The sequence below is a fragment of the Cervus canadensis genome, chromosome 6 (assembly GCF_019320065.1).
Source record: "Cervus canadensis isolate Bull #8, Minnesota chromosome 6, ASM1932006v1, whole genome shotgun sequence".
Classification (NCBI taxonomy): Eukaryota; Metazoa; Chordata; class Mammalia; order Artiodactyla; family Cervidae; genus Cervus; species Cervus canadensis.
The window spans coordinates 68935643-68957601 of record NC_057391.1 but is presented as its reverse complement, the minus strand read 5'-3'; the positions used below and the strand labels follow the sequence as shown (position 1 = coordinate 68957601).

At 37.8% G+C, this 21959-nt stretch overlaps 1 protein-coding gene across 1 annotated transcript in view; it reads right to left on the bottom strand.

Annotated features, from left to right (window-relative positions):
• The window catches only part of HIF1A (hypoxia inducible factor 1 subunit alpha), a 45521-nt gene extending 24929 nt beyond the window's left edge, over positions 1-20592 (bottom strand). The window contains exon 1 of the mRNA XM_043472242.1: positions 20232-20592. Coding sequence (XP_043328177.1) covers positions 20232-20266 — 35 coding nt within the window. The 5' untranslated portion in view covers positions 20267-20592. The remainder of the gene's footprint in view (positions 1-20231) is intronic.
• Positions 20593-21959: the final 1367 nt, after the last annotated feature.

Here is a 21959-nt window from a genome sequence, read left to right as displayed (position 1 = left end):
TGCACTGGCAGATGGATTCTTTACCACTGAGCCACCTGGGAAGCCCAAGAAAATTACTGAGGGTGTCAATATAATTATGTATCTTTAGGCAACTCTTCCAAGAATAAAACCAGTTAGAAAGATTTTCATAAGTCATCCAAGCAGAACCATCTTTCTTTGCATTATCTATTCCTCCTGACCCAGCTGAAGGTAGACAAGACTAACCTGGTTCTGGCCTTAGCTGCTTCTTTAGTAGCTATTGTTTATTAAAACCTACTACATATCAAATATTACCCTGTAATATTTGTACTTCTCTCAAAACAACCTATAAATAGATTAAATATTATCCCTATTTTACATACTAGGAATCTGGGATTCATTAGGTTAAAAATAGCCATGCTGTAGCAGACAGGATTTGAATGCAGGTGTTTTCTTATTTAAGAAATGCAGGTGTTTTCTTATCTCTGCTCTTCCACAAGGCTTTATCTTCTTAATGCAGAACGCGGCTTCTACCTCAATAGTCAGCTGCTCTCCCTATGACCCTCAACCTAATCCAATTAAGTCAATTATTTATTAAATGTTGAAAATAACCATTACCATTTACTAAGCACTGGGCAGTATATTAAGGATCTTGCCAGCATTACTTCAGTTAATCTTCCTTATATTCTACAAACTAAGTACATAATTGCTTCCACATAAATCTCTTCTCCCTCCAGCGACCTGCAAAGCTACACAGATTCAATCACAGAAGTAACATTCCCCAAAACAAACAAGGTCCTCCTTCTCAGAGTATACTCCTGTTAAGCTGTATAATAAAAAGTGAAATTCTCGCAGCTGTGTTGTGACAACAGTGGTGATCCAGTTTTCGCGCTTGCTCAAGTTTGTGTGCTCATCTGACTTTTATACTTTCATAAGGAATGTGAATATTTGCTATTATTAATAAGTGAACTTTGATAGAAAAAGTTCAATTCAAGCATCTAGATCAATTTAACTTGAGAATCTTGAGATTTAAGGTGAGCTATTAAAAAATATTACTACTTATAACTTGGTATTTGTGAATCAGGATTATCTCAATGCTGTAGAATTTTTTTAAAAAAACACAAAAATATATTACATGCTAAGGCTAACATGAAAATCTGACAATGTCCTCAGTCTAAAACTTCATTTTTTTATTTGCATCCATTGTTCTCACTGACTTTAAGTAAATGTTTTAAATGTACAATAATAAAAGCTTAACATCTCAGACACTGTTTCTCTCACTTTTCCCTTTTGGATTGGCAGGTAAGAGGCAGCAATGGCAGTGAGAACCACATTCCTATCTGGTTCAAGTAAAATCAACAACAACAAAAACACGGTGATAATCAATGATCTCATGATAAACATGGATATTGGTTCAAATGCCATAATTAGTCCAGGTAATCAGAATTTTACCAGAAACTTCCATCAGATTTACTAAGCCCTCTTTCATTTAATTACTCAACCAAATCTAAGCTACCAACAAATTACTACCCAACTGAAATACTTGGGAAAAACAAATCCTTATATTACATATTATATACTTTTAAAGGGCATCTGATCAAGCTAACCATCATGATGCATTATCTCCATACCTTTAGAAATATTTGTATTGTTCAGAACTTTGAAGATAATGATTGTCCAAGATATGGCAACTAAGTTTATAAGACAAATCCATTACAAATGACAGTTTGGATAAAACATTTAAAGGACAATGTATAAGCTAGTGAAGACTGTGAGAACAGGAATTTGAGCATTAGCCAAATTTTGGGGGAAAAAAAAAAAGTAAGCCTTAACAAAGAAGTAATATGATACCTCAAGAGTTGACAAACCTAAATTAGATGAAGAAGGTGATGAAAATCAGTTTATCTTCTATTCATAATCAATCTAGACATAAAGCAATCAGGAGACCTGTAATAAAGATTTAATGAACAAATTTATCTGGTGTTCTTCACATGTGACTAGAGGAGCTCTTAAAACATTTCTCAGGTTAAAGCTAAAACTTCCAAAACTCTTAATAACGTTTCAGCATCTGAACTGCCCAGTTTCTTGTCTACTCACAGGAAGGCTCTTTTTATCAGGTCATACCCCACAGAATTATATTACTATTGACCAAGAATTATTTCTGGTAGAACATGGAGTCTAGGTTCCACAAAGGTGAATCCTGTACTATTTACTTACTTATTCTTAAATGGCACAATAAAACTTTTGTAGACCACAACAGGCAGATTTTTAGCATGCAAATAAGTGCACTGTTTTTCTCTAAATTATCAATTCCATCTATACTGTTTTTATTAAGTACAGATCAAGTAAAGTTCTGCTATTAATATGTCTGCATAAGGTGCCATTCATAATCTGATAGTCATGCTAGAAATCAGTCAAGAGTACAGTAAAAATTCTGTCTTTTGAATAGTTTGCTTACCCGTTTCCATGACCATTTTAGAATCAATGTTTGGGTAAACTAGCAATATAGCTCAATCTTTGTGATGCTCTAGCTTTCACATGCTTATTATTTCATTATTATTTAACATACAGTACTGTACAAAAAGCTAACAGTTATATCTTCATATGATTTTGTACAGGAAATACACATTTACAGCTGCTGTCTTATTCAGTTTCTTATGTACAGAGTTCATGAATAAGCAATAGCCATTTTACAGAGAATGCCTATTATTCTTCAGATTAGTAAGAATACAAGATAATTGCATATATGTTAATTCATCTGTATTGTCTACTAATTGTGCAAGAAAGGCCTGTTGGCATTCCTAATTGTAAATATGTATGACTTTAAGAACTGAAGTTAGATCATAATCATTTAAAATGTTAACAGATGATCAGACATTTCTAATAAAGTTAGTGTATAAACTTCTTAAAAATCAACTCTATTATTTGCTGCTTTAAATATTCTTTCTGACCTTGAAGGAACAAGTTGTTGTTTTGCACTTCTTGTGTAAGTATTTATATAAGATAGACATTCTGAAGTGAAATTCCATGATCTAAAGGATGTGGCATTTAAATTATCCTTTCCAGAACGGTTTGTTTCCATTTTTTAGTCTCTGGCAACCCAGGAATGTGTGTATTTATTTCCCCATGTTTTCTGCAGTAATATATCAATATTATGGATCTTTTTTATCATTTTAATTTTTGCCAAGCTGATAGGTAAAATGTGTGTATTTCACTGTTTTCACTGCCCTGTACTTCTTGACGTCTCCTCAGGTTAGAGGAAATTCCAAGGAAATTTTCATTCTTTAGTTGGCATTTTGGCCTGCAGCTTTGAGTCTAAACATCTATACATGGTACATACTATGTACACGTTGGTATTCTAAACACTTTTCAACTACCAACTTATTTAAATTATTATATCATCACCATATTACAAATAATGGGACGTGAACAGTTTACCCAAGTTTACGCAGTTAATAAATGGTAAGCCTGTATTCAAACAAGCAGTCTGACTCTAGAAACCATGGTATTAAATAACACTAGACTAAGCTGCCTCTTGATGACAGTGAAGGAGGAGAGTGAAAACGTCGGCTTAAATCTCAACATTCAGAAAATTAAGATCATGGCATCTGGTCCCATCACTTCATGGGAAATAGATGGGGAAACATTGGAAACAGTGGCAGACTTTATTCTGGGGGGCTCCAAAACCACTGCAGATGGTGACTGCAGCCATGAAATTAAAAGACACTTACTCCTTGGAAAGAAAGTTATGACCAACCTAGATAGCATATTCAAAAGCAGAGACATTACTTTGCCAACAAAGGTCCCTCTAGTCAAGGCTATGGTTTTTTCCAGTGGTCATGTATGGATGTGAGAGTTGGACAGTGAAGAAAGCTGAGCGCCAATTGATGCTTGCGAACTATGGTGTTGGAGAAGACTCTTGAGAGTCCCTTGGACTGCAAGAAGATCCAACCAGTCCATCCTAAAGGAGATCAGTCCTGGGTGTTCATTGGAAGGACTGATGTTGAAGCTGAAACTCCAATACTTCGGCCACCACATGCGAAGAGTTGACTCATTGGAAAAGACTCTAATGCTGGGAGGGATTGGGGGCAGGAGGAGAAGGGGACGACAGAGGATGAGATTGCTGGATGGCATCACCGACTCGATGGACATGGGTTTGGGTAGACTCCGGGAGTTGGTGATGGACAGGGAGGCCTGGCGTGCTGCAGTTCATGGGGTCACAAAGAGTCGGACACGACTGAGCGACTGAACTGAACTGACTGACCCTACTCTCTCTGCTGGGGTATCCTTCTCAATATGTAACTTGGTAAATTTATGTGAGAAACTTTCAAAATTCAATTCCATCATCATTTTGTCTGTGCATTCTGTCTTTCAAAACTGCTCCTCTCCCCTAGATCTGACCACTCTGGTTATTTTGCTATAATTATGTTCCTCTGGTGGCTCAGATGGTAAAGCATCTCTCTACAATGCGGGAGTCCAGGGTTTGACCCCTGGGTCAGGAAGATCCCCTGGAGAAGGAAATGGCAATCCACTCCAGTACTCTTGCCTGGAAAATCCCATGGACGGAGGAGCTCCTCCGTCCATGGGGTCACTACAAATCAGACACGACTGAGTGACTTCACTTTCACAGTCCCTTGGGATTCCCTGGTAGCTCAGACAGTAAAGTGTCTGCCCACAATGTGGGAGACCCGTGTTCAATCCCCAGGTCGGGAAGATCCCCTGGAGGAGGGAACAGCTACCCACTCCAGTACTCTTGCCTAGAAAATTCCATGGATGGAGGAGCCTGGTAGGCTACAATCCATGGGGTTGCAAAGAGTCGGACACGACTGAGAGACTTCACTTTCACAGTCCCTTAAAGCTTTTTGGAGGCAGGAAACTGCCTCATTCATTTCTGTGTTCTTAGTAGGAAACGTGCACAAGTGGCTTTAGTACTTGGCCCAAATCTGCTATTTGATTTGACTTCAGCACTGAATTTGTGCTTTACCAGCACTCCTATGATCCTATAGATTACAATCATAATTGAACAGCATAACAATGTCAGCACTATGAACAAGGCATACTATTGGGATTTACTGTGATTATCCAGATATGCACTTTCAAATATAAGTAAGCATACTACACATAAGTTAGAATGGGGGGAAAAGCTAAAACAAAACAAAAAAAAAAAATTCACTAAGCAGTATTAACAGTGAATAGCACCAATATCATCACCAAAAAGAATAAGTGATCTCAACAGAGGAGAGATTTAGAGCACAGGCAGAGAGCTGAGAAACTAGAATACCAACTTGCTAAAAGGAAGCTTGAAGTTTAAGATTACTTCCCCTTATCACTGCAATCTATGTCACGAAAAATGCATGAGGTATAGTTAATGTTGTTAACCAATTAAATCAACACCTTTATCACATTTATGTCTTCCTAGTCCAGTTGGAAACACGGTAGTTGATTCACTTTGTTTTCTATATAATCTTTTCCAAGAGAGTCTTGTAATTATTATAATACATGAAAGTTTTCATTAAGTTGATTTCTAACCTCGTTGTTTCCACCCCCCCCCAAGGGAGGGTTACACTTAGACAATATTTTGTATTTATTATTAAAAGTATTCTTCTTATCCCTGGAGGAGGAAATGGCTACCCACTCCAGTGTTCTTGCCTGGAGAATTCCATGGACAGATGAGCCTGGCGGGCTACAGTCTATGGGGGTCACAAAGATATGTTACAATACAGTAGTATGCAAAAACAGCAGGCTTTACAACAAAATTTGAGTATGAATCAGTTTCTCTCTATGTAACACATATGTATGCATATAAATAAATTTATAACTTACAAATGCACAGATAAAACCAGAAAAATACAATGATACAAAGTGTAGCAAAGTTTACAAATGTTAAAAATTAGCAGTTTCAAGATGGCAGAATCATTTTGTTTTTAAGAAAAATTCCCATTGAATTAACACTTAACACTATCAATGCACCTGCACTGAAAAACCTGAAAGAAGTAGTCATGTAACTTTTAAACTTGTTTCCCAAAAAGACTAACTGAAAACAAGTTAATTTTTTTTCTTCATTTTGGAATAAAGCAAGTACAATCATACTTCTTCCAGGGAATGGAAAGTAAAACTGAGTAAACAATATAATTCAATATTTTCAATTTCTCATTCTAATCAATTTTCAGATTCTGAAAATTAAACACTTTGTAATTAATTTGAAATTCCAAAAAACAGGTGAAATGGTTTATTTCTAACAAAAAAAAAATTGAGAATACATACAATTGTATTATTTTTGAAAGCAGCTTAAGATTTTATTGGTTTAGATGATCATTATCTTACTTAGTTGTTGCTGTTTAGTCACTAAGTCATGCCCAACTCTTTGCGACCCCATGGACTGTCACCCACCAGGCTCCTCTGTGCATGGGATTTCCCAGGTAAGAATACTGGAGCAGGTTGCCATTTCCAACTTAATATATCCAACTTATAAACTTATGATCTCTTAAATGTCCACAATTAGAGAAAGATTATTCACCTTCCAATAATCTCACAAAGTGCTTAGTTTTAACACTATTTCCTAATGTTCCAGTGAAATAAAAAGAAAAAACTGAATCAGTTTGAAATTAGAGGGTACATTCTGAAAATGAAATCTGTATAACATCTGAGATAGCTTTAATATATAAATGTCCTATTTATGCACTAATTAAATTTCTTAATTTGCAAATAGATTTACATCTGTTTACATGATTGTGTGTGTGTGTATTGAAGTTCTGTTTTAAAAAAGAATATGCTTTTGTTTTTCTTAACTAATGATTTAAAAATCATCTCTCTCGGTTCAGAATCAGTCTTGAGCCTTTCAAAAAAAAAACTCTGATTCCCTCCAATATATAAAGTACTAGATAAATTAAACCAAAAAATGTGAAGTTATTATTCTAAGATGGAGGTTCTCAAACTTTAGCTTCCCTCACAATCAGAGTTTCCAATTTGAAAGACTGGATGGGTCTAAAGATCTGTAATGCTAATAAATTAGCAGGTAATACCAAAGATGTTGGTCTGGAGAATACCTTGAGCCCCTCTGCTCTAGGAAAATACTTTGTTATGTGTCCTTCAAAAATGCCCAGAGAAGTAAAAGATTGTTTTTCAACACTCAAAATTGTTTACTAAATACCTTCTCTTTAAAAAATCTGCCCAAATTCTTTACAAACACAGACAACATATCTGGACTGTAAGACATTAACACTGCCACATATTTAGAACATAAGTATAAAATACAGTATGGACTTAGACTAATCAATGGTTGACCTGTGGTATGCATCACAATTGCCAATAGAATTTTTCTCCCCAGATATTTGTGCCTAGATCCCAACCCTGGAAATTCAAATCATAGGCTTGGCATGTTGGTTTAAACTACAATTTTCTGTGTACAACATGTTTAATAAATTGGCACTGCTATATGTTACATATGAAAATTGCTGAGAGTAAATTCTGAGTTCTCATCACAAGAAAAAACTTTTCTTTTTTTAAAATTTTGTATGTATGTAAAATGGATGTTTGCTAAACTTATTATGGTAATCATTACATGATGTATATAAGTTAAATTATTTTGCTGCCCACCTTAAACTTACTCAGTGCTGTATGTGAATTATATCTCAATAAAACTGGAAGAAAAAAATAGACGAAGTCCATTAAAAAATAATAATAATAAAAATACAATCTTCCCGATGATTCTGTTGAGCATTCTTAGATGTTCAAGGTCTGTGTTTCATCTATGGGTGCTTATAAAGTTTACATATTTTGAGTCTCACCCTCAATTTACCAAGTCAGAATCTTTAGAGGTGAGCACCTGGGAATCCTTCTATTAATTAAACACCCAGGTGATTCTTAAGCTACAGCACTTTGAGAACTATTAGCAGGTCCTATAGCAGAAATTTAACAGGCTAGCCAGCAAATTTGAAAACTGAGAAAAACTTATTTTTAGCTATAACTACATATATATATCACTAGCTAACTAGGTGGCGCAGTGGTAAAGAATCCGCCTGCCAATGCAGGAGACACAAGAGACCTGGGTTTGATACCTGGGTCAGGAGGATTCCCCTGGAGTAGGAAATGGCAACTTACTCCACTATTCTTGCCTAGAAATTTTCATGAACAGAGAAGCCTGGCAGGCTATAGTCCATGGGGTAGCGAAGAGTCGGACATCACTGAGTGACTGAGCATTGCCGTACATACACATACCACAACAACTATGTTTGTCAGGCAGAACACTGAACCGAGTGAGCAGTAAAATTGCTGGGAGAACAAGATACAATTGCTGGGAATAAGAAGCTAGAGGTACAACTCAATGATAAGTCAGTAATAAAGTGTGTGCATAGTAAAACCAGTAACTCTTCCTCAAAAAGATCAGAACATAATTAGGCTTTGCATGCGTGCTCAAGTAGTGTCCAACTCTGCGACCCCATGGATGGTAGCCTGCTAGGCTCCTCTATCCACGGGATTTTTCAGGCAAGAATACTGGAGTGGATTGCCATTTCCTCTCCAGGAGATCTTTCTGACCCAGGTAACGAACCCATGTCTCCTGCATCTCCTGCATTGGCAGACGGATTCTTTACCATGGAATAAAGATGACTAAATGAAAAATGTGACAATGGTACAATGCTTTTTCAGTTCTCTGAAATAATTTTTTATAAGTCAGTTCTTAAAACTCTTTATGAATGTCACAAACATCAGAGCGTTGAGACTCACTCTCCGTAAGGTTGTGATTTACCGGCTTTCCCAGAATCATATCACCTGCTCTACCACTCTTCTCCCTTCGCATTACCTCCCTTCTCACCTTGTAAATTCCATTCCATTTCCCTTATCATATGCTTTCTGATAGTAACAGGACTGAGACTGGTAATCAAGGTCAGTGACATTAAACTTTATGCATGCGTATATTCAGAAAAATGTATCCTTTTAAAAAAAATTTTTTTTCATATGGAGCATTTTTAAAGACTTTGTTGAATTTGTTACAATACTGCTTCTATTTTATATTTTAGTTTTTTAGCCCTGAGGCATGTGAGATCTTTACTCTTTAACCAGGGATCGAACCCACAATGCCTGCATTGGTAGGTGAAGTCTTAATCACTGGACCACCAGGAAAGTCCCAGAAAAATGTTTAATTATTTGCTTAAAATATAACAAGATACATAAGTTATAACAATGAAGTTTTTTCTCTTATAGTAGGGGGAAAACACATGTATCAGAACAAAGGTATATACACAGAAATCATATCCTGAAGATTTTTCCTATTTATTTCTAAACCCTGACCATGATGAAGTTTCTGAAAATAATGACAAAAGAGAAGCTCTTCTGAAGCCATGGCTTGATTCTCCACCTACACTAATCCATCCTATCCAATGTTACAAAATAAATTTTCAAACAACCTTCTGATCCTGTTTGTCTATAAAAAGAGGATAAATAACACTATTACTAAGCAGCAGCTCTCAGATTCCACCTAAGAATAATGCCCCTGTATTTAATATGGCCTATGCCTTTCCACAAATCAGAAACTTAACACAGAATTTTTTAATTAAAATATAAAGAAATTTAAGGATGTTTTTACTTAGGAATAGAAGAAAGAGACACAAGTACCTTCAGATATTTGAAAAGGATGTCATACAGAAGGCAGATTTGGCAATTTATGCAATTTCAGAAAGTAGCAAGTGGGAGTTAACATGGCAGGCTTTGCTCAATAGAGTGAAAGTAGTGCTGAAGGTAAACTCTGAGAATTTCAAATTTTTATTCTTATTTTGGTGGTGATGTAAGAAAAAAGGGGAAAAAGCATGTTCTGGATCATCTAGAAGATCTCTATAAGGTCTCTATTCTTGCTACAAACCGTCTATGTTTGAGATTGCATATGTTTATGATCAAATTGGTACCAAACAATCACTAAAAGGAACAGGGTTACATTTTTAAATCTGGTAAAATCATGTTGAGGTCACTAGGCACACCTCAAAGGTTTACAAGTATTACTTTGCTCCAAAAGAGATCTAAACATTAGCTGGGGTTGAGAAATATTGGAATAAAGAACTTTCTAACATTTAAAGCTGCAAAAAATGAATAGATTGTTTTTTAAGAGTGCTTTTTGTGTGTCTCTAAGAAAATTCGTTGGCTCCAAAATCACTGCGGATAATAACTGCAGCCATGAAATTAAAAGACACTTGCTCCTTGGAAGAAAAGCTACGACAAACCTAGACAGCTTATTCAAAAGCATACTTTGCCAACAAAGGTCCGTCTAGTCAAAGCTATGTTTTTTTCCAGTAGTCATGGATGGATGTGAGAACTGAACCATAAAGCTGAGCGCTGAAGAACTGATACTTTTGAACTGTGGTTTTAAAGAAGACTCTTGAGAGTCCCTTGGACTACAAGGAGATCAAGCCAATCTAAAGGAAATCAATCCTGAATAATTGGAAGGACTGATGCTGAAGCCAAAGCTCCAATACTTTGGCCACCTAATGTGAAGAGCTGACTCACTGGAAAAGACCCTGATGTTGGGAAAGATTGAGGGCAAGAGGAGAAGGGGGCAACAGAGGATGAGATGGTTGGACGGCATCACTGACTTAATGGACATGAGTTTGAGCAAACTCATGGAGATAATGAAGGACAGGGAAGCCTGGCGTGCTGCAGTCTATAGGGTCGCAAAAAGTTGGACATGACTAAGCAACTGAACAACAAAGAAAATTCTCAGAGTAGACTGGCAAATTTGTAAACACAATTATAGAGGATATTCCTGTGATGGTTGATATTAAACTAATAATACTTAAATCCTAAAGTCAATTATTTTGCAAGAATCTCAAACCTAAAATCACACTGTACTAGAAAATAGAAGATGGAACACATAATAAATGAATCAATTAACACCAAAACCTATTTAACTATGGCCTGAGCCATCGACAATTCACTGCTCTGCTTAACAAATAAGATGCACAAATGTCTGCCAAATAAATAAATGTGCAATAATCTGTTATAGGCCCTGGTGCTTAGGTGTTAAGAGTAGTGGTCTAGGGCTGAAAAAAATTTTTGAACCATTGAAATAAATCAACTTATTATCCAAGAAAATATCCCTTCCTTCACTCCTAATGAAGGCTCTACTGATTTGAAACATAACTCATTTAAACATTTTAGCTATGTTACTGCAAAGGTAGGCAATTTCCAACTCTTCTCCACAAACAGGCTAAATAGACATTTAATGAAATTTTGACCCCCGAAATGCATGGAAAAGTAGGCTTTATTAATTTTCCATCCTCCGACAACCAAATAACCTTCAGAGTATTTTTCTTCCTTTACTATTACCACTGTAGAAAATGATTATTTTAGAATGTAGAAAATGATTATTTTAGAATGTCTATACAAAAAAAGTATCTCCATGTAATTTTCAAAGGCCAAATGTTCATAGAAAAATACCAATGTAGAGGAAAAGCAGCACTAACTGTTCTTACCACTATTATAAGTTCACTAAGAGTTTGGCTCAAAAGGACATCAGCCTTGGTCAGATTGTCCTAAAGAAGGCTTGATGGATTCTAAATAATATCATGAGATTTAGGGAAGTGGAACTCTTCTGAAAACAATAAATATAATAACTGTATGAATACAATTATGGTTTCCAGTCTATTAAGCCCTTACTTTATGCCAAGAACTGTTATAAGTGTTCCACATGGGTTAATATCTTGTTTGTCCTCACAACAATCCTATAAGGCAATTATTCTTGTCCTAATTTACACGTGAACAAAGTGAGACCTAGAGGTAAAGCAACTAGTGCCCGATCACACAGCTGAAGGAGCAAAGCGGGCAGCCAGCCTCTATAGAGCTAAAGCTCTTAGCCAGCAGTCAGTCATTACGACATTTCTCTTAAAGAAGTGAAATGAACACCCTAGTCCAGAGAAGAGATTTGAAGCTTCCCCAAAGGCACACAGCAAGAACAGTTGTAGACTGACCAGGCTTGAAAGAAGACTCTGTAGCATATGAATTCAGGCACTTTGCAACAAAAACCTATAGCCCGTTCATTGGGATACCAGCACTGATCAAGAGTCCTTTATAAGGAGATAATTAATAATGTACATCAAGACAATCAAATAATATACAAAATGATATTTGACTCATGTAATCAGAGGACTCCATTTACATAGCTAAAAATAATGATCCAAGCAGGGCAAACTGGCATTCATCCAGGAGACTGATATGTAGATACTAGAAGACAGAGGGAGTTTTTCTCCTTTTTCCTTATCATTACAAACTCTATGGAGGCAAGCATGGGAATGCTTAGTGGCCATATTTCCTACCATATTAATAGACTGTCGGTGGCAGAATGAGGCAACATGCAAATCGAGCAAACTATAAACCAAGTAAAATTCAAGAGAAAGCCTGAGATTATATTTTAAGGACATCACTTAAGATACTGGGTCTAGCTGTCCCTTAAACCAAAGCCAAATTGTGTGAGCTAGTAACAGCCTCCCCATCCAGCCCGTGAAACTAGTTTGAGCTCTGTTTCATCACTCGCAATAAAAAGAATCCTAATATACTAACAAACAGTCAGTGTTTCATATTAAAAACAAACTTTAATGATGATCAAGTATAAGAAAAGGGCACTCTCAAATACTGCTAGAGAATATAAACTGATCTAAACTTACTAGATGTTTAGAGTAGATTGTAAGAAATGTTTGCTAAAGATGAAACAAAAGTAGATATTTTCCACATTTACCTAGCTGATTTTCCACAACCATACACATATGCGTCTTAGTAATATAAACTTTTTATTTGGTGTTCTGCATATATAGGAGAGTACCTGGTGGCTCAGTCAGTAGGGACTCCACCAGCAATGCAGGAGACCTGGGTTTGATGCCTGAGTGGGGATTAAGATGCCTTGGAGAAGGAAATGGCAACCTACTCAGGTATTCTTGCCTGGAGAATCCCAGGGACAGAGGAGCCTTGTGGGCTACAGTCCATCAGGTTGCAGAGTCAGTCATGACTGAGCAACTAAGATACACACACACTGCATATATAGAATTAGTTTTTAACATACCTTAAGATAGAGTATTGAGTTATCTTCAAGGCTTGTACATGTTACATAGCTATATTTATTAACACAATGTGTTTTCTGATCTGATATTAATCAATTCAGTTCAGTCACTTAGTCACGTCCAACTCTTTGCAACCCCATGGGCTGCAGCACGCCAGGCTTCCCTGTTCATCACCAAACTCCTGGAGCCTGCTCAAACTCACATCTATCGAGTCGGTGATGCCATCCAACCATCTCATCCTCTGTTGTCCCCTTCTCCTCTGGTATTAATAAATAGCATAAATATTTAAGTGACAAAAAAGTTAAAATTCAAGATTCAAAACAGTTCTAAAGTAGCACAAGAGATGCAGATGCCCCAGTATAAGAAAAATTCCTATGAAAAGAGCAACATAGAAGAGCAATGATGACTTCCAAAAAATCCTCTTAAAATCATTCTCTGCTTTCTTTGTTCACTCAGTTATTCTCACTGTTTCATTTATTCATTCAAATGCTTATTAAGAGGTCACTGTATACCAGTAATCTCTTTTACAAGTTTCAAGTTAGGTCTATTTGTGATCTTGTTCTTGAAATGTTTCAATTTCACAACTGAAAAAAAGAGGAAGGAATCACTTTAAAGAAATTTGCTTAGCATCTGAATTCTCAAGAAAGATCTATATGTAGGAACAGAAATACACTCAACTCAAAGACTTAAATGTTCTGCCTTTAAACTTTATGTTTATGTTTACCCTAGTATGATTCATTTGGAAAAATAAATTCTTACAAACTATTAGAAAAGTGGAGAAGCACATGGAAATGTCACTAATAAGGGGAAACGCAATATTAACTAGTAGTTATTTTAAACACTGTTAACTTTGAAACCAATAGGTAGAACTACAGTAGAACTGCAAAAACTGCAGTGAGTTATATTCCATTACTAAATTCTGTCCCATGTACGAAACAATAAATTTTGAAAATCATACTTGGGAATAATCTTTATGTTCAATATTATAACCTAGTGAAATTTTTAAATGAAAACACTCATAACAGGTGAGATCACCAGAGCAAAGAAAACATAACACCTTGAGAATAGTTGTCTAATATAAGTCAGTCACTTCAATTATTGTTTTAAATACTTTAAAACAAAGTTACTAATGAAATGGGACTTTAGCAACAATATAACAAGTAGAGACCATTTTAAACACTAAATACTTTTCTGAGAAAGTACTGGTACACGGAATCTTTCAAAGTCACTAGAAAAACTTAATTCTCATTTTACAGATGCTTAACCTCACTTCTGATGATAAAGCTTCTAGTGGCAACTGTTCTCTGTTGTTTTAAGTTGGTTAATTATCCACAAACAAACCCTTAAGAACATAACCACTTCAACATATCCATTATGATGGCTACTATCATAAAAACAAAAAAATAACAAGTGTTGGGAACGATGGGGAGAAAATAGGAACGCCTGTGCATTGTAAGTGGAAATGTAAGTGGGGCAGCCACTATGGAAAACAATATGGGCAGCTCCTTAAACAATTTAAAAGAAGAGTTATCATGTGATCCAGCAATCTACTTCTGGGTATATATACAAAATAACTGAACACAAGATCTCCAAGAGATATTTGCACACCCATGTTCATACAGTCACTATTCATAATAGTCAACTAGTGGAAGCAACTAATAATAGAAATTTTCACATATTGAGGTATGAAGAAATTCTGGCTGTACATGAGTTAAATTTTATGCTAACTAGAACAGACTGTGGTTTACCAAATATACACTGTACATATGCTTCAGTTATTAAAAACAAAAAAAGGGCACACTGACCAGAAGTATGATTTCAATTCTATCATTTTTGCCTTGTGCTTGTTTTTTCATCTTTCCTTGCTCTTTACCATTTGTTTTCTATGCTAAATGGTGTTTTCTTTCATCCATTGATTTAAAAGTCATGTCTATTTTTGTTCTACAAGTGATTTCTTCAATTAAAAAATATATTTTGGGGAAAAAAGATTAAATGCCTCCCTTTGGGATGCCAAAGCTGGTACTCCTTGGATGATAAGGCTCCCTTCCCAGGTGCCAAGGCCATACTGACTCGCTATGTACATGTTGGTCTGGTTTTTTTTGTTTTTGTTTTTGAAACCTTGAATGAATGTATCCCTATTGTTCTAACAAGACATAAATTGTGCTGAAACCATGCTTCACCAGAGCAGTTTCTCAGTAATCTGAGAGGCTGTCTTCTGGGCTACAGTCCTCAGTTTGGTTCAAAGAAAATCCTTTCCTATGTCTATTATAGATTATTTATTGATTATTTTTGTTGATATAATCTAAGTGTCCATTGAAAGATGAAAGGATAAACAAAGGATATACATTATTCAGCCTTAAAAAGGAAGAAAGTTTTCACACATGCTACAACATGGGTGATCTTAAGGACATTATATTAAGTGAAATAAGTGAACTGAAAATTTCTCAGTCATGTCCGACTCTTTGCGACCCCATGGACTGTAGCCTGCCAGACTCCTCTGTTCTCCAGGCCAGAATACTGGAGTAGGTAGCCATTTCCTTCTCCAGGGGATATTCCCAACCCAGGGGTCGAACCCAGGTCTCCCACATTGCAGGTGGATTCTTTACCAGCTGAGCCACCAGGGAAGCCCTAGTGAAATAAACCAGTCACAAAAAGACAAAAATTGTATGATTCTACTTATAACAGGGATTTAGTAGTCAAACTCATAGAAACAGAGCAGAATGATGGTTGCCAGAAGGTAGGAAGAAGGGGAAATTGGGGATAGTTGTTTAATAGTTAGAGTTTCAATTTTACAAGGTGAAAAAGTTCCGGAGATTGGTTATACAACAGTGTGAATATACATAACAGTATTGAGTTGTACATTTAGAAATAGTGAAGATGGGAAATTTTATGTTGTTTTTTAAAACCACAACTTAAAAAACCCCATAATCATTTCAAAAGCTTTGGGAGAAAAAAGTCATAAGATAATCACTTATAAATGTTTTTATAGAATTAATTTTATATTTTTTCTAAAAGAATCGTATCTGGCAAAGATATGAGTTTGTTATTTTTTACTGCAGAAAACACAACTTTTAATATAAAACTCAATACATATACAAAATACTTAATTTTTTGATGCTCCAAGAGACAGAGATACAATTATTTTTAAAATTCCAAGGCCTATAACAAATTTAAAAATTATCATTATACTTTCATCAAAAATAGTGAGCAACAAGATTGACTTATCTTAATTTCAAATTTTTTTCTTACCCTCTAGTTAAGCAGAAAACACACAACACATACATCACAAACAGCAGAAGGCTGAGTATAAAATCCACCAACTTGGATAATCAGTCCCAATGTTTATAAAAGAAAAAAGAGAAAGAAAGAAACAAGGGGGAAAAAGAGCATTCTTCTTATGAATTAAAATCAATTTCTTAATAGAAAACTAATCCAACAACACATTTAAGTCAGTATTTTCTCCTGCTTGGAAAACCAGTCCTATGTTAACAATCTCAGACAAGGAAAGAATATAGTACTTTAAATATCTAAATTTTTTAAAATTATATTTTAAGAGTACAAGTCTATACACAAGCACAATAATCTAACCCAAATCTTTAACACCCATGCATGGTAAGGTTTTTACTTTACCACCAAACATAAAGACTGTCATAAGTTCTTCTGAAAAAAATCAGTCCAGAGACATCCCTCAGCCTTCTGCACACCATTCTTAACATACAATAGAATGTCACCACGAAATCTTTACCTTGAGCCCAAACCCCAATAAAGCTTCAAAGACAATGAAAGTCAATAGGTAGAAAGATTGGATGTTATCTAAACTGCACAAAATGCTTCGTAGTGGACCATAGTAATGAACTACCACACTTAATCTAAAACAACATGGTAGTTCAGTAAACACATACACGTGGAAGAGTGCACTAATATAAATATTATACAAATTGAGCTACAAAAACCAGATAAATAATACAGACTTGAAGCCTTGCCTTGAGATAAAAGCCAATGATCTTACCTCTGGACAAATTCATAAGTAAAGGACAGTTTTACTATGTAGCCTCATATGTTTTACCACACTTATTTTATCAACTCATCATATTTAGGAAAGATTAATATTTACAAAACTGTTTACTCCAAACTGGCATTAAGACAAAAAAAGAAAAAGGTTTGTTACTGCCATTTGTAAGACTCCAGTGCCTTGCACATACCCTGCTAAAATGAACTGACTAGTATATGTGATTATGACTCCAGTCTCAGAAGTCCAGAGAAAATTTTTAGTAGCCTATTTAGGGAGGAAACAAGGGGGTAAGGAAATGTGAAAAAAGGGGGCCTAGGGTAGACACTAGATCAGATGCTCAAGAATACGTGATGCCAGATGCCAACATAATTCAGGTACTGTTTTAACTAAAAAGAATCCCTTTAAACTTCTGGGTCCAATGATAGCCTTTTCATTTTTAGGAGATAAAGAAAAGAAAGTAGGGAGAAGAAGAAGTAACACAAATACCTGGAAGGAAAAAGTTTTTAAGTGTTGTGGAAGTTCAAATTAAAACTTTAACAAGTAACATCTACTTTCAAGTATTTAATGTTACCAAAACTCCTAAACCAAGCACTAGGCATTATCTCATTTAATCTTCTCAATAACCACTAAGATGGCTGCTATTATTATCATTTCAAAAGGAGGAAATAAGCTCAGAAGCATTCAGTAATAACTTGCCCAGGCTCACAAAGCTAACAAGTAAAAAGCTGGACTCAGAGGTGTCAGGTTCAAATCTTACGCTCTTAACCATCAGGCAACCTCTTCAAAGAGGAAATCAAAGTAAAATTGTAACAAGAAAAATGTTCACTAGTGAATGAGAGGTTCTTGATTTTTAATGACCAAAGTTAAGAAGTTAAGGAATGTCCATTCTCAGAGATTTTACTTTAATGATACAACTATGTTTTGAAAACTCTGAAGGAATCTGCCCTGAAACCTAAAAGAGAACAATAATGAACCTCTTGACAGTGCACTGAAATCTAAAATTCAATATTAATGTGCTATTAAGTCCAATCCCTGTTACTAAGCAGTCAACATGAAATTTCCTATGTGAAATCTATTATAACCATACCCAACGTCTGTTCTGATTTCTTTTAATCCTTTAGCTTTTGAGTTTCCCAGCCCTCCTTTAAAAAAGGATAAATCTGTTTCCCTCACCTGCACCCTACGGGCTCATTTAGTGGCAAAATTCGAAGGAGAAAAATCTCTGCCCCTCGATCTCCCAGTTTTCTTTTTAAAAAGTTTTAAAATTGTTAGTTAGAAAAGGATAAAAAAAAAAGACCTCTTTAACAAATAGCACCTATAAGTTGTTGAGTACCATTTGTTGTGTTTAACTTAATTTATCAGTTTTAACAACTTCTGTAATAAGAAACATTAAATCCAATCCAAGTTTATGCTAAATTTTCAAATGAGAGTATTTTGCAAATAACAAATGGGACTGAGGAAAATTAAGAACTGGTTTAGACTTGGGAATGAAGCGCAGTAGGTAATTAATTCATTTATATTAAAGTTGCTTATGCTCTTCTCAACTTATGAACTGCAAAGGAGATACAAGTACAATATAGCATACAAAAAGGGACCAACTGATGCATAACTTCATGTACAATGTTAAATATGTTTTAGCACTAAGGACAGAATATTGACAATACACTGAGGTGATGTGCCTTAGGTTTACAGCAGCCTCATCATTTCATCAAAAGCCTTGTAATCACCTCTACAAAATTAATTGCAATTAATTCCTGGCAACTCTTGGAATTAGGTCTAGATCTGTTTACTCACTTTTTAAATTTTATATACGCTTTCTCTGGTGTATACAAACTGAGAACCTATCATTCTATTAGAGAAAGACCAAAAAAGAATTCACAAAATCGCAGGAACATAAACAAGTTTATCTTCTGCTGATACTGATTAGGGCACTTAATCTGTCCCAGAAGAGTGCAAGGACTTAACAGTAAAGCCAGCCTACTAACCAGAACTCCTAGCATAAATCTTCAATTCCTTAAAATAATTTCCTCAAAGATTAAAATACCAGAGTGGACCAAAAAGTTGGGGGAGGTGGTGGGGGCAGGGGGGGGCACTTCATTCCACTGGTTGGGCTCACAATTCTTAATCCTATAATGTACCAGTTAAGACTCAAACTTCGAGGTGTTTTTAAAACTTTAAGTTCTAACAAGATGGTTATTTATTTACTTCTTGTATATTTTAATATACCTCAATTTCAGAAAAATCAGTCGGGTCAATCTAAAAACTTCACAACATTTTAGTGCTGCATTTTATTTGCTCTGATCATATACCCATATACGTCCCCCCCTCCCAACAAGCTCATTAAAAGTGAGTGCCTGAATTTAGCCACCCGCTACGTTTTCACTAAAATATTTTCAAGAATGAATGAAGCATATAATTCACTTATAACATCTGGGCTCTCTTGACAGGTGATAGAAACACAGGTATCCAATTCTGATGTTCTCATTAAAATGTTACTATTTCTCTAAATTCCCGTTACTCCGACTCTTGCTCTAGGCAAGTTTTTCAACGCGATTAAAACAAAACCAAACCAAACCTGCACGTGCAAACGAAAAAGTTAGCATCCCAGGCCATCGCGGCAAATCCCTAATGCACAAAGGCAAAGACACCCGCCTAGCCGGACAACCGCAGAGCAAGATCTCACCCAACCAACCACGCGAGCTCCTAGGTCGGAAACCAAGGGCCCCGAACCCACACTGAAGCCAGGACCTGCGTGCAGGGGCCGCCCCGGGGCCGAGTTTTCAATGGAACAGGAGAGGATGGGGGCGGGAAGGAGCGGAAGCTCGAGTGCAAGTGGCGGCGATCAAGCTGCGGCTCATTTCTCTTCCCGGGGTTTTCAGGCTGGGGGAACTCCACCCGGAGCAGGGCACGCGGCAGACGGGGGGTTTGAGGCGGGTAGGGAGAGCGATGCGAGGCCCGGGCTGCCGGGAAAGGAGGCGAGCAGGGCCCAGCCCCCGGCCCCCGGCCCCTGAAAGCACTTTAGACGCGTCTCCCACCCCCCACGACAAGATGGCGACGTGGACAGTGGGGAGCCCGGCCGGCGAGGCTGGGGGAGAAAGAGGGGAGGGGAGAGAGGCAGAAACAAAAAGGCGGCCCCCCGGAACGCGGAGGCCTGCCCGCGAGCCCCCGGCGGCGGGCGGGGGCGCCGGGGGGAGAAGGCGGCCGGCGGAGGGGAGTGGGCTTACTTTTTCTTGTCGTTCGCGCCCCCGGCGCCCTCCATGGTGAATCGGTGCCCGCGATGCCTTCACGGCCCGCGGCCCCCAGGCTCGCTCCGGCCTAAGCGCTGGCTCCTTCCACACGCGGGGAGGGGAGAAAAGGCACGTCCAGAGGTGGGGGGTGCGAGGCGGGAAACCCCTCGTGAGATCAGAGGAGGGAGAGCAGACGGCAATCGCAGAGGTCCAACTCCGGCTCCGAAGAGCCTCCCCTGGGGCAGCTTGTCAGGGCCCGGGCCGACGTACTGGCCAAAGCGGCAGCGAGGGCGATCCTCGCGTCCCCTCAGACGAGGCGGCTCTGTGCACTGAGGAGCTGAGGCAGCGGCAGGGGGCGGGCAAGGGCGGAGGCGCGCTCGGGGGCGCGCGCGCGGAGGGGAGTATTGGAGGCGCGCGCGCCCGCGGAGCCCGGCGCGCGCTCACGCAAGCCCGCCTCACCTGAGGGGGAGGCGGGTTCCTTGAGAGCCAATGGCGAGCGACGCAGGCGGCCAGTCCCCACCCCAGCCCACGTTTGTCTCAGCCAATCAGGGGGCGGTCAGCTGAGGCACAGCTGGGACGCGCTACCGCGCTCACGTGCTCGTCTGTGTGCCGCTGCAGAGGCAAGAGAAAGGAGATGGGGTGCGGCCAGTCTGGGTCTGGGGACTCTGCGCCTTCTCCTAGAGAAAGCAGTGGCTGGCTTTGGGAGGCGCTGCTGAGAAGGGCTTTCGGTGTTTGGGTCTCATGCCTGCATCACACTTCCTGCTGTCGGTGCAGCCAGCCTCCAGCTCTCTTTCTCTTAGGCAGCTGGGCTGTGCAGGGTTGCCGCCCGCTCTGCCAAGTCCCAGTTCAAAAAAGCAGACTTTTTGCGTCGTGGCAGCAAACCCTTGGTCCCTCTACTCAGATGTGTTACAGTGGGGTCTTTCTTGCCAGGTTACCCAACCAGGCCATGTCACCGACCGCACCCTTTGCCATGTAACACTAGGGTACTCTCTTTATCCATTAAGTTTCTCTGTGATGAAGTTTGATTCCTGAGTAAATACGAATGCAAATATAAAATAAACAAGCTCTTCTTGCTGTAAGCCTCTCAAGGGAAGTAGTTAAGGCAGCAGGAACTCTTAAAATCTGAAATTATTTTAAGCAATACAAATAGGTGTAAGTGACTTTAATAAAAGTATAAACCTGAATTTCGGGGGGGGGGGGAGCGAAAAAGTAGGAAAAATGGCTTTAAGTGGACAGTTATATTCTTGTTGCTTTTCAAAGAGTAGAAAATAATCTTAGATGGATTTAGAAAAAGGCGAAGATGACCCTTAGTTTGAGACTTACCACCTTGAATTGAAATCACCGTGTAGACAGGAAAGAAGGAAAGAAAACCTTTACCAAGACCTAAGCAGGGGACCTGCACCAGAGTTAACTCAGTGGCAGCAGTATTGCCTGTTTGCTAACATGACTTTGCAAGCTACTGGATAAGACTTACTACTTGGCTTCTGAAGCCTACTTTTCAAGCCTATCAGTCTTTGAAATGAAAAAGAAATGTGTTTTGAGTCCAACAAAGGAGCATTGCACACATATCTCCAGTTTGACACTAGATTATTTTACTTCTCACCTTTGCCTTGTTAGTTACATTGCTACAATCTGGCTTCAGATTATAAATTAATGTGGATATCTGAGTAAATGTCAATTATATTGTCATGTAACAATAATGGTCTACATAACAATGGTCTACAT